General features: G+C 34.9%; 1 protein-coding gene across 2 annotated transcripts in view; it reads right to left on the reverse strand.

Annotated features, from left to right (window-relative positions):
* The window catches only part of Sec24AB (Protein transport protein Sec24AB), a 298,277-nt gene that overhangs the window by 94,916 nt on the left and 190,018 nt on the right, over positions 1-13,343 (reverse strand). For both annotated transcript variants that reach the window (XM_090378021.1, XM_090378020.1), the window contains one exon: positions 2,838-2,939. In XM_090378021.1, coding sequence (XP_090234147.1) covers positions 2,838-2,939 — 102 coding nt within the window. The remainder of the gene's footprint in view (positions 1-2,837; positions 2,940-13,343) is intronic.

Consider the following 13,343-nt stretch of genomic DNA (forward strand, 5'->3'; position numbering starts at 1 on the left):
GTATTCAGCAGTCAGAGGCTTGAACCCGGTCTACTCAAAGAGCGTGTGCTACTGCACTCCCGCTCCTGACCACTAAGCTACAGAGGGGTATTAATTTTAATATCCCCCGCAGCTTTACCACCTAACAATAAAGTCAACCGATCCTTCGCCTCTTTGAAACCTGGCATGTTTTTTTTCTTCTTTCAATATGAAACTTATTTTATGCATTCATTTCCATAAAAGTCCTGCTTCATCTATGTTAAAAACTTGTTGAGAAGTATAACACATAATGCCCCTCTTCAATAATTTTAACAAGTTCTTTTTTGAAAGTTTTGGCTCCTTGATCTGCACTTAAATTCTCCCTGGATTTTAAATCTATTCAACAAGTCCTTACCAGTTTTAAATGGTTCCACTTTTTTTTTTTTTTTTTGTGTGTGAATTTTCTTCAGATGATTATATTGGCTAATCTCTCTCTCTCTTTTTTATAATATTTAACTGAATTCTGCGTTGGATATTATCTTTAATAAAATTAGTTAAGTCTTTCCATTTCAATCCTAATAGCCGGCCTAGCCCTAGTTGCTTGCAGTGGAACAGCTATCTTTCCCGCTGCTAAAATTGATTCTTTATTTTTTTATAATTGTTCTTACAGTTAAACTTGCAAGTCCTAAATTATGGCACACATCCGCTTGTCGTTGACCAGAATTGATTCGCTTCAAAACGTCTAATTTAATTTTCAAATTCAGTTTTTTTTCTTACATTTATAGTCTTCCTTATAGTTTTTTTTCTTACATTTATAGTCTGGGCACGGCGTACTGTGCCCAGACGTTGCTTTTTCATTCTTATTGGCTATTATTAACTCTTCGAAAATGTAACTGCATTGGTTGCATTAATTACGATACAATGTTTGAATAAACTGTCCGTTACGCACGATGTCTAATACTGTACTGAGTGATGACTAGACTTCGGATAAATGCATATAACGCAAATATTACAAGCAATATACTTGATATATATTTTTTTAAATGTTGATCTCGGAACTACGTAACAAGTCACTGTACTGCATTAAATTAGCATGCGAGAAATTTTCTCAAGTCTGTGTGGGAAACGTTTTAATGCTGTTTTGCTATTCATTTTCAAGATATTGACTCCATCAAATGAAACGATTTCATTAAATATGCCAAAAATGCAATCTGTAAAAGAGCGTTATAGTGATCTGTGACAGCGTTGTAGTCAGATACGGGTTATAATATAAGAACAGCGGTTATAGCGAATCAGCGTACCGAGTTATAAAGGGGGCCTACTGTATATATATATATATATATATATATATATATATATATAAATTTTTTCTTTTTCTTATCCAGGAAATATGCATTAAAAGCCTGTTTATGATGAAGACTTTTTGCATTCTAAAACTAACACTAATGCTATATTTGATGTTTCTTATCTGAATTCAATTTCCTTCCAATATTGAAAAAAATTGTTGCTTGCACTTCAAGTAACAGCACAGCAATTACCTCACTCACACCAAACAAAGAACTGATAAACAATTCAATCAAATTTCAATAAATAATATGAAAATTTAACAAAGTCAATAAAAATTTGGTGTACAGTGAAGAACACTTAAATAAAAAAAAAAAAAAAAAAGAACATTTTTCATACATAAAATAAATTTTTAATTCCAGAGGAGATACTAACAAGATAAATTTGGGGAGGGGATAATATTCACAGAAACTGCATCTTGCCAACATCTTCCTCAAAAGTAAATAATTAGAAGAATTGACCTTAAACCTAGATAGGTGTATGGGAAACAAATCACAGAAAATAAGGAGACACACCATACTAAAACAAACCAAAATCACAACTACCTAACACCATCTCTGAAGCCCATAATTCAATAAGTCTGTATATTTCAGACTATAATGCATAGTAAACTTAAGCATGAATAAAATCTGGAAGACAATTAAACTTCCATAAAACAGCAAAGGACACAAAATTTACAGAAAAATCAGATCTCTTCTCTCTAACATAATTTTGCCACTTTGAACAACACAACCACTTTTGAAACTCCGTGCAGGACCAAAAAAGTCACATAAACAGAACTTTTTGGGGCACGATATCAAAACATCAAAACCATATATATTTACTTGAAAAAATATAAGGGAATATTAGAGCAGACATATGCGCAAGTATCACAACTGAGGCAAAAGGCTGTTGTTGTTATTTGGTTTTTAGGAGCATTAGCAAATAAGGCCATATTGCTCCGGGGATATGTGGTGGTCATTCCCTGACCTTTCCACATCCTCTGTATTTGGTGGTCACAGGCTCGAACCCTGGTCTAATCAAGAAGCATGTGCTATGCACTGCTGCCTCTTGCCCACCTGGCTATGGAGGTGCCTGAAGCAAAAGGAAAAATTCCCTGAAACTTTCTATTTAACTAACTTTGAAATACATTGCAAGAAAGGAAAAGTGTCAATATTAAGAGCTAATGCCACAAGAGTGAGAGGGAGCTAAATTCTAATGCCCTAGGCAGCTGCTTGCTCCATTATGCTTAAATCTTCAACCAATTTGACATACTGAATATTATTCTAAAATTTAATGAAAATAAAAACAAACAATGTAATTTTAAACTGTGTTTTAACAAAATACTTTATTATGGAAGTCCAAACCAAAAATAAGTAATTTGTACAACCTTCATAGTCAATAATGGCTTTTATTCAATTAAAGAATATCAAATGCAAATTTGCGATTTAAAATAAATTTTCAAAGTTAAAAAATATTTTATTTATGTATATATTTTTTATTAGTATTATTTATTTTTTAATTTTTTTACATTATTTATACACATATATCCATACTTTAGAAGCTCTCTGGTTAGGATCCTCCCTTGTTTTCAGTGCTCCAGGTCCAACACTGGGCATACAGGTCTGCATCACAGTTACTCTCCCTCCAGTTGGTGCCTTAAATAACATTAAATTGATTGATTTATTTTATTACATAAACATATTTAGATTTTTTACATCTACATTTTTTTAAAACCAAGATTAATAGAGCAGATAAGTAAAAATATAATATAATTTTGTCAGCATGTCAATTTCCAGTAATATAAAATAAAAATACTGATGATTTTGAAGTGAAATGATTACAACAAACTAAATTCGAATATATTATTTTCAGTGCCCACTGAAATATGACCCACCACCACCTTTCCGTGATGGAGACTAAATCATTCCAGCAGTATTTACTGTTCCCCCCTTACAAAATGGCAATCTGAACAAAGAAAGCTATTAGAACCTAGAATATTCTAATACTTGTATAGGTTTTAGGTTGAAAAGACAAAAGATATTAGCTGAAACCAGATTTAAACTCTGCAATTTCCAAGAAATACCTGATTGGAAAATTACATAAGAAGGGTGTTGCAAACGAAGAATTCAGAAGACATAAATGAAAAACGTTACTCTGGAGAGTTCGAAGTTAAAATGTAAATAAAGGTTGACTTGTCAATGTACATGTTTGGGCCAGGCTAGAAAAAGAGGTGGAATTACAGATATTAATTCAACAAAACAGTGCCCAGTGAAATAGCATGAAAAATGCATGCAACAGAAACTGAACATTGTGTCAAAGGGTTGCAGAGACATTCGGTGAAATGAGTTTGTAAGTGAAGTATCATTATTTAATCTACTGCTATCTTTTGGATACTATCTGGGAGGTATAGTCAAATATCTATATAATGCCCCTCCATATATAGCCCCACCCCCATAAAGTGACAATGAATACTTGTGAACTGATCTCCATAAATATTAATAGGGGAATCCCTCAGTAAAGCACCACACCTGCAATCCACAATAATCCATATTTGTGAATTACTAAATGTACAATTTTTATTCACAAACAAATCTGATTTAATGCCAAACTTGTGTACTTTGTCTGCCTTGTCTTTTTACTTATGGGATATAATCATAAACTGTTAACTTTCAAGCTATTATGAAAATCATTTTTGACCCTGTAAATAAGAAAGTGGACTTGGGGAATTCACCTACCACTCAGTTTCCCACCAATTTCATGTTTTTAAGCATTCCTCGCACTTGCCTCATACTGTGAGAACAGGGGGGTTCTAATAAAAAAAGAATGTTTTACTTTCATGCTTCAAGTGCCTTCCTGCATTCATTACAGCTTTAAACAGGCATTTTTTTGAAAATTATTACTAAATGTATTTTGGTATTATTACTAATTAAATACCAAGTTTAGAGAGTAACTTTTCTCTTTATTTTCATTAAAGTTAATTCAAGTGTACTGACCTCGAAATTAGTAAGAGGGTAGCGTCAAATGTAACTGAAAAGAAAGAGATCAGTAAGTCAGAACTTACTGTGTTGGAGAAATTCTTAGTGAACATAAGAAATGACTGAATCAAAAAAAGTGAATCAGTGAGGCGGCTTAAATGGGCCAAAATATGAAAAGCTGCAGGATGCATTAGTTATTAGGATTGGACAGGTTAATGCAAGAAATGGAATAGCTGATGAAGTAATTAAGCAAAATTAATGGAAGAACAGATGAGAATCAGAGATTTTGTACACAGCAACGGTTGGTTGTATAAGCAGTACCATCAATTGATTAAACGAAACAGATGTGGAGAAATAGCTGAGGTTGACAAGGAATCAGTGGAACAATATCATCAAATAATTTAATATTTTTAAAAAAATACAATAAGACATTTAAACATGGGTGAAACAGCTCACTTTTATAGACTGCAACCAGACAAAACAATAGTGGTACCGTGAAAGGGTGTAAAAAAATAAAAAGGCAAGAGTCAACCTTGTGTTCTGTACAAATACAAATGGGACTTTAAGAATTTCAACACATCAGTTTACATGAATTATAGACATAATAGTAAAACACAGACTGCAGTAGAATTTTGTGAGTGGCTGCAAAATTGATTTCAACTTTTAATTGCACAGGTTTCCTACAGCCCCTTGATGATGGAATTAAGTTTTAAAGCATTACAGGTGAAATCAGGTGAAGGTAGTAGAGAACATCAACTAACTGTTCCCCTGAATTGTTCTTGAAAGACGCATTGTATATGATCAAACTTTCGTGGTATGAAGTTTCACCATGAACAATAAGTAACTGTTGGACTCACACTGGACTTATCAAAAAAAGTTAATGTAAATGAAACAGAAAATAATCCGATCCAGGAGTTGCAAATAGCCATGGACGATCTTCCAATTCTATATGCATCTGTCTCCTGAAAAATTTCTTGCAGTCGACCAAGAACCCGCTTTTGGAGAAATGACAACGAGGGAAATTGTGGAATTAATACAAAGAAATGAGCTATCGTTTGACAGTGATAGTGAAGAAGATGAGATGGAAGTTTGCAAAAAAGTGACAGCTAAGGTATGTCTTCAAAAATTCATAGATTCCTTGAAAAGAACTTGAACAACAAAGACCCAATGAAACATGTTGTCGCTCTGGACATTTCTATAAATTCAGTGATTGCCATGTATCAGCTAACATGTAGCAACTATCCTTGAGACTGAGCTTTTTCGAAAAAGCTACGATGCTTTCTTCATTGTTTTATGCTAAAAGTAAATGGTGCAAGACTTGATTTTTGTAGATTCTCCAACTTTTCAATGACTCCCTGATCCATCAGTTGAAGGAGTGAGGAAAATTTTGGTGGAAGAAACATGACCTTGAATCCATCATGTATTTTATTTAATATTTCCACTAAAGGATGTGATGGCGCATTGTCTAGGATAAGAAAGACCTTGCCCATTTTGCCTTCTCATTCACGATACTCCCTGACATTTGGAATAAAATGGTTGGTAAACCAATCAGTAAACGCTTCAGGGTTCATCTATGCATTTTTTTTGTGCTTTATAACTCAGGGAGGCAGGAGACATTTTTAAAATGGGGTTTCTTTAATTTTCCTATCAGCATCAATGGCAAAGCATGAGTCCCATTGGCAGCACAAACCATAGCTGTAATTTGCTCCTTACTCACTTTAAACCCAGGAGCAGGTGTTTCACAGCGAGATGAAAGAGATTTTCTAGACAGTGACTACCAGTATCATCAGGGTTGCATACATCATCTTTGTAATATCCTTCACTTTCCAAAAGATTGATAACTTTTTTTAAATGATTCTGTTGCAGCAAAATCACAAGATAAAATTTCCCCTTCAATGCAAAGTTCTCTAATGCCGTGCAGTGAATTTAAAGTTTTTTTGGCCACCTGTACTAGCTTTAAAATCTGAGGAACCACCTAATTTTTAGTTGAAATCCAGTGCCTATTCAAAACAAAAGTCTAAATATGGGTTCCCCAAACTTCATCTCTTTGTGAACCACAAATAAACGACATGTTCGAGGGATGGGTCATTAGCTGTTCTCATAGGGTTTTTTGCACCATCATCTGAATCAAGTTTCAATGCAAACTTTAAAATTTTTTTCTTGTTGTTTTTAATGTCTGTTAGGGTTGACTTTCCAACCTCGTAAAATTTTGCTAACAAAGACCCGATTTCTCCCTTTGAAAGTCTGCTTAAATTCTCAATCTTCGATTCAAACGGTAAAACTTTGCTTCCTTTTAAAAGAAGATGCCATAACTACAGTACAGTAAAATAAACTCTGTAAATAAATGTTCAAAATCTTCTGTTCATTCTTATATCCAGTGGTATGCTGGAGCCAGCTTGCATGGACCAATTATCAAATTTTCAAGAATTTTGCTAGACGGTTGTTAAACTGGCAAAGGCTATAAACTGTACAGCGGCGCACACTTCAATCCACAATGGCTAGTGGCATATGGGCCGTGAGAGAGAGAGAAAATTTTTATTGCAACTACATGGCAAATACAATATAGATAGATATAAAGAGTTGCAACTGTCCCATCACGGCCAAAGGCCAGGGATAAGCTTGTACAATACTGTATATGGTGAGAAAAATCCAACTGGGGTGCGATAATTCCGGCACTGTTTGTGCTTCCTTTCCCTTCCCTATATGGCAGCCTGTGTAGAGATTACCTCCATCAGCAATTTTACAGGAATATTATTTCCAACATATATCTGCTAATTTTGCCTGGGCTGCTACTTCTTAAGATAATGACATTCCCATGCTCGACATCTATCAAAGATTTCACATTTCTAGAATTGTTGTGAACCTGATAAGGTCATTATGGTACGAATAATCAGCTCAATTGCAACCATAGGTTGGCCGTGGATACAAGAGCTCAGCAAAAGTGAACAAAAACATTGTGAGAATCAATTGGCTATATGGAAATTATACAGGGTGTTTCAGTTAAACGTTTCAGAACTTCTAAGAGGGGTAGGGTACATCCTGACAACTCGAAATCATATAGCAATGTGGGGTCGGAAATGCTTTCCTGAAGCGGTGTTGTACACAGAAGCACCATAAAGAAAAGAGACCGTAAGTGAGAAATCGTTTTAATAATACATGAAAAGAAGCAAAAGGTACATGGATTAAAGTACGTGTTCGAAGTTTCTTCCACGGGCTACAATGCACGCCTCACATCTCCGACGCATGGACATCCGAACATTCTGGAATACTCCAGGCGAATTTCGAATTTCTTCGGCAGCTACTGCGATTCTTGCAACCAGCTCCTCAGCATTGTCAACAGGGGTGTCATAAACTAGCGATTTCATATGACCCCAGAAATAAAAATCGAGACATGATAGGTCGGGTGACCGAGCAGGCCAACGCACGGGACCACCACGTCCGATCCACTGTTGACCAAATGTGACATCCAGGTAGTTACAAACATCTCCGCTATAATGGGGAGGGGCTCCATCGTGTTGGAACCACATTGTCTGTTGCGTCGATGCAGAAATCTGTTCATCTCTCAAAAGTTGTGGCAATACTTGCTGCAGAAAGATCAAGTAGATAGGTCCGGTTAGACGACACGGTAACAGGTAAGGTCCGATGAGGTGATCTCCCATAATACCGGCCCATACATTGACCGAAAATCGAATCTGTGCTGCACGACGTCGTATTGCATGCGGGTTCTCAACCGCCCAGATATGGTCGTTATGCGTGTTGAAAATTCCTTCCCTTGTGAAGGATGCCTCATCGGAAAACAACACTTCAGCAGGAAAAGGGGGATTTGTAGCACATTTTCCAAGGTACCACTGTGCGAAAGCAATACGAGGTTGAAGAAACTTCGAACACTTACTTTCATCCATGTACCTTTTGCTTCTTTTCATGTATTATTAAAACGATTTCTCACTTACGGTCTCTTTTCTTTTTATGGTGCTTCTGTGTACAACACCGCTTCAGGAAGCATTTCCGACCCCACATTGCTATATGATTTCGAGTTGTCAGGATGTACCCTACCCCTCTTAGAAGTTCTGAAACGTTTAACTGAAACACCCTGTATAAAAAAAATTAATATTTTATTATTGTTTGATATTTCTGAATTCCAAATTGTTGTAAATCAGTAAAATTTACGATAAATATATACACAAATATTCTTGGTCTTGGTTGGTTTTTTTTTTTTTTTTTTTTTTTTAGCAGCCAGTTGTCTCACGCACATGTCGTGTTAGTAGCAATTTGTGTGTGCCCTGTTCTTTGTTATTGATTGATGCTTATCTTTTTAACTGTTTTAGATTTTACAACCCCAAAAAATGTCAGTGAACAGAAATACCCCAATTTCAAAGTGTGTTGAATATCAGATTACAAAGTTATGTTTAGTTAGTACCGTATGTATATTAATTAAGCTATGTACGTAAGAGTAAATTTATTTTCTTTTGCTAACCCATGGATAATATTCTTCGATTTTCACATATCATTTAATTTTATTAATTGATAAGATAATAAAAGTAGAAATTTGTGCTTTATATCTGCATTTTTTATAGCCTGTGGATAAAATCCTCCAATTTTCACTTATTAGAATTGCTGTTTAATAGAATCAAAATTGAATTTGCAAAGGTGATCAACAATAACTGGCACATTGTAATTATTTTATGGCACCAGCATAAAAAAAATAATAATAAATGCTTGCTCATTCAGATTATTGATGTTTCGAATTAATGACATTCAGATTTAATGCCCTACTGTACTAGATATTTATTGTAAGTGGAAAAAATTTTATTTCTCGTAATTATTCTTAACCTTTACTTTGCATATCTGGGTAATACCTAAATATTTTTCTATCTTCAATATATTTCATTATATCGTTCATATGCATAAATATATTTCGATATTCCCTTTTTCCTTTAGAGAAAATAATGTCATAATTCTTCAATTTCTTAATGCTAAAATAGTAATTCTTATTTTCTGAAGAACCTTGATTTAGTACCAATCCCCGATTTAAACAAATGATGGCATTAAATCAAAGTTCAATTGTGGTTCTGTTTTGGAGAATCTACTCCAGATGTAGGAAAAATATTAGAAATCAATTTATACAGACTCAATAGCTGTTCAGAAGAGAATGATTACAGAAATCATTCTCTTCTGAATTACGCTGCCCAATATGATTTTTACCTCCACTAATATACAACATCGGTTATCAGGAATGTCAGTTATCTGGAATAATTTGAAAGGCTGATCTTTCTTCTTTTTTTTTTTTTTAATTAATGGTAGTACAGTAAGCACCAGTTATAGTGATCAAGTTCACAAACTGAATTTTGATTATAATAAGTGAAAGATCAAATTTACTACCCATTTATAACAGATTGTACAAACAAAAACCCAATAAACCGAAAAGTGCAAACTGCTTGTGACCTCTAGAAATGTGCTTTAGAAAAATATCACAGAGATACTGGGCTTTCTCGGAAGCCATGAGTGAATTTCAGATTAGTTTAGCTCCAGATTCGGTAAGAATAATATTGGCCCCAAAACTGTGCTATTTATTATTTTTCTCAATTTTTTTTATGGTAAAATGTGAACAAAAAGAAAACACGTAATTTCAACACTGCAACAAGAAACAGAAATTATTAACAGAATTAGAAAAGGTGAAAATTTAGGAAATCACTCCAAAGAATTTAATGTGGGGACTTCAACAATTTACAACACCAAGAAAAATTCCAATGCTACAACAGAATTTGTGTCAATCATGGAGAGACTACTAGGCTTTCTTGGAAACCATGGGTGAATTTCAAATTAGTTTAGCTCCAGATTGGGTAAGAATAATATCGGCCCCGAAACTGTTCGATTTTTTATTTTTCTCAATTTTTTATGGTAAAATGTGAACAAAAAGAAAACACATAATTTTTACATTGCAACAAAAAACAGAAATTATTAATAGAATTAGAAAAGGCAAAAATTTAGGAAATCACTCCAAAGAGTTTAATGTGGGGACTTCAACAATTTACGACACCAAGATAAATTCCAATGCTATAACAGAATTTGTGTCGATTATGGATAGTGAAAGAGAATCTAGTAGGGAAAAGACTTATGTCGAAACCTGAAAATGCCGCTTTAGAGAGTGCACTTTATTTATTTATTTATTTTTTTTTTTTTTTTGTTTTCTTCAGAAGCAAAGTTTAGGTGAACCAGTGTCTGACCCAATGTTGTGTGAAAAGGCATTGGATTTTAATCTAAAATTAAGAGGTAATGGAGATTTTAAGGAAAGTGCAGTTGGCTGAAAAACTTTAAACTAAAACACAGTATATGTGAACTAGACATTCAAGGCGAGAAACTTTCTGCAAATGAATTGGCAGTGGTGTCCTTTAAAAGTAAGTTCGCTTCAATTAAGCAAATTACAAGAAAGGAAACGTTTATAATGTTGATGAGACAAGCTTATTATGGAAAGCATTACCGAGAAAAACCCTTGCCACTAAAAGAGGAATGCCTGCACCAGGTTATAAGATGAAAAAAGGGCAAGTTACAGTTGCTACGTGTGCAAATGTCATTGGGATGCATAAATTGTCCATGCTCGTTATCAGTAAGTTGAAAAAAACGAGAGCATTTAAAAATCTTTCTAATTTTCCTGTTTTGTATAAAAATCATAAAAATGCCTGGATGGATGTTTCTGCTTTCTGAGATTAGTTTATATATATTTTTTTTAATTTAATTAATCTTAATAATTTAATTTAATTGTAAGGATGATTAAATTTATTTAATTAAATAATTAGATTAAATTTGTTTAATCTTACCAGAAAAATTATCTGGTTCAATTATCCAGAAAGGGTCTAACGTCAATTATTCCAGATAACTGATGCTCTACTGTATCAGCTGTTTGCATTCAATTTTTAAGCACAGATTTCAAAAATATTTCTTAAAATTTCATATCACAATTTCTACATATACAGGGTTGTGTTTACCCATAATAGGTAAATTTTAATACAAATCAGGGAAGTAGATATGATGCCAATCTGTCATAATACCTGAAAACAGTAATGTTTGCATGGACTCATAGATGACAGTAATGTTGGGGAAAATTAATAAATGTTCAACATTGTCTGTGTGCCTCCTACCTCTCTCTTTCAGTAATGGAAAGGCAGTTGTAGTGCAAGTACATGAACAGTTTATCTGCATATCTATTGCACGTTGTATGTTTCTTCTGTGCTTTGCTTAGCACTGTATTGTTAAAATGTTTAAGTCAAATCAAAGGAAGTGTGAAGTCAAGTCAGTAGGTGGTAGATGACATTCATCAACCGGTGAAATACCACCACTTTGCTTATTGGAGGCTTGAAGTAGTGAAACCCATGTTTAGTCTCTAGAGCAAAGTTTGCTGCATCCCCCTCCCCCCATACTTCTCCTTCAAACCCATGCACGGTACTAAGTACTATAGGTTTGATACCTTTCGTGTTTGGGGGTTTTCATAAAAAAAAAAGTGTCTGCATCACCGTGACAATATCTACGTGTGTGTGGAGGGTTAACAATAAAAATTGAGAGGAAGAAATCTATAATATTACTAAATGTGCATATTCTTTGTACTTTGGTTGCAAGATTAGTAATCAAGACAAAACCTAGACTCCACATACGTGCTGCAATACTTGCATTACAAATCTGAGGATGTGGCTAACTGGGAAAATTAAGTGTCTTTTGCAGTGTAGCAAGAACCATGCAATCACAGTGACAACTGCTATTTCAGAAAGACAAAAATATCAGGACTGTCCGGAAAAAGCAAGTACGGCATCAAATAGCGTAACATATCATCTGCAATAAGGCCTGTTCCACATAATAGTAGTAGTCGTGGCGGCATGTGATGAAAGAACGCAAGTGCAGCATCAGCCAAAAAAAAAAAAAAAAAACCCACACCATTCCCTCCAAATGCCTGTCCAGTTCCTCCTTAAATTTATTAAACCTATCAACTTCCACAAGGACAGATGGAAGTTTGTTCCAGCAATTAACCACCCACTGGCTAAAGGCAAGTTTCCGCACATCTATTCTACATCTGTCCTTTCTTAATTTGAATTTATGCCCCCTTAGGTTCGTAATCTGAACAAGTGGAAGGATCCCATCAGAATTCAGCGTGCTCAACCCATTCAAGGCCTTATACACCTCAATCAGATCACCACACAGGTGCCTAGTCTCCAGCTGCTGCAATTTGCAGAACTTAAGCCTCTACTGGTAAGAGGATCCCTTCATTTCCCTCACCAATCTTGGTACCCTTCTCTGTAACACATTCAAGCAAATCTACATCCTTCCTAAAATGAGGCCTCCAGACGTGTATGCAGTACTCAATACGTGTGGTCTTACCATTGCCTTATACAGAGAGACAATCACCTCCTTTTCCCTGCTAGCAAAATTCCTATATACCATTGACAAAACCTCATGACCTGCCCTGGCAGCCTGTCTGCATTGCTCAGAAAACTTCATATCTGACTGCACAATTACTCCCAGGTCTTTTTCACTTTCTACCACCTTAAGTGTAGTACCACACAGTTGGTACGTTTCTCTGGGGTTACTTCTACCCATATGCAATACTTTGCATTTGTCAAGGTTAAACTTCAGTTGCCACTTCTTAGCCCATCTGCCCAAATTATCTAGATCCTGTTGCAGTAGCACACTGCCATTACTGTCATTAACAACCCTGCCAACTTTTGTATCATCTGCAAACTTCAACATTAAGCCTGATATACCTTCATCAATATCATTGATAAATATACAAAACAACAGTGGTCCCCCCAACACCGAATCCTGTGAGACTCCACTAATAACATTAGTCCACGAAGAGCAGCACCCATTGATTACCAACCTCTGTCTTCTCCCACTTAACCATCCTTTTATCCATTGAAGAGCTGCTGATACCAGATCCCCCAAAATCAAGGTAAAAACAAGGCAGTGATGAATATACCAAGGATTCCTGTATTGCAGATTTTGCTGGACTATCCACTTCAACAGATCTGGACTACCAAGAAAGTTATAATGCATACTTAAGCAAGAAGAGATGAATGACTTCATTGTGTAATTTAAACT

The sequence above is a fragment of the Mastigoproctus giganteus genome, chromosome 7 (assembly GCF_048544385.1).
Source record: "Mastigoproctus giganteus isolate SK-2022 chromosome 7, ASM4854438v1, whole genome shotgun sequence".
Classification (NCBI taxonomy): domain Eukaryota; kingdom Metazoa; phylum Arthropoda; class Arachnida; order Uropygi; family Thelyphonidae; genus Mastigoproctus; species Mastigoproctus giganteus.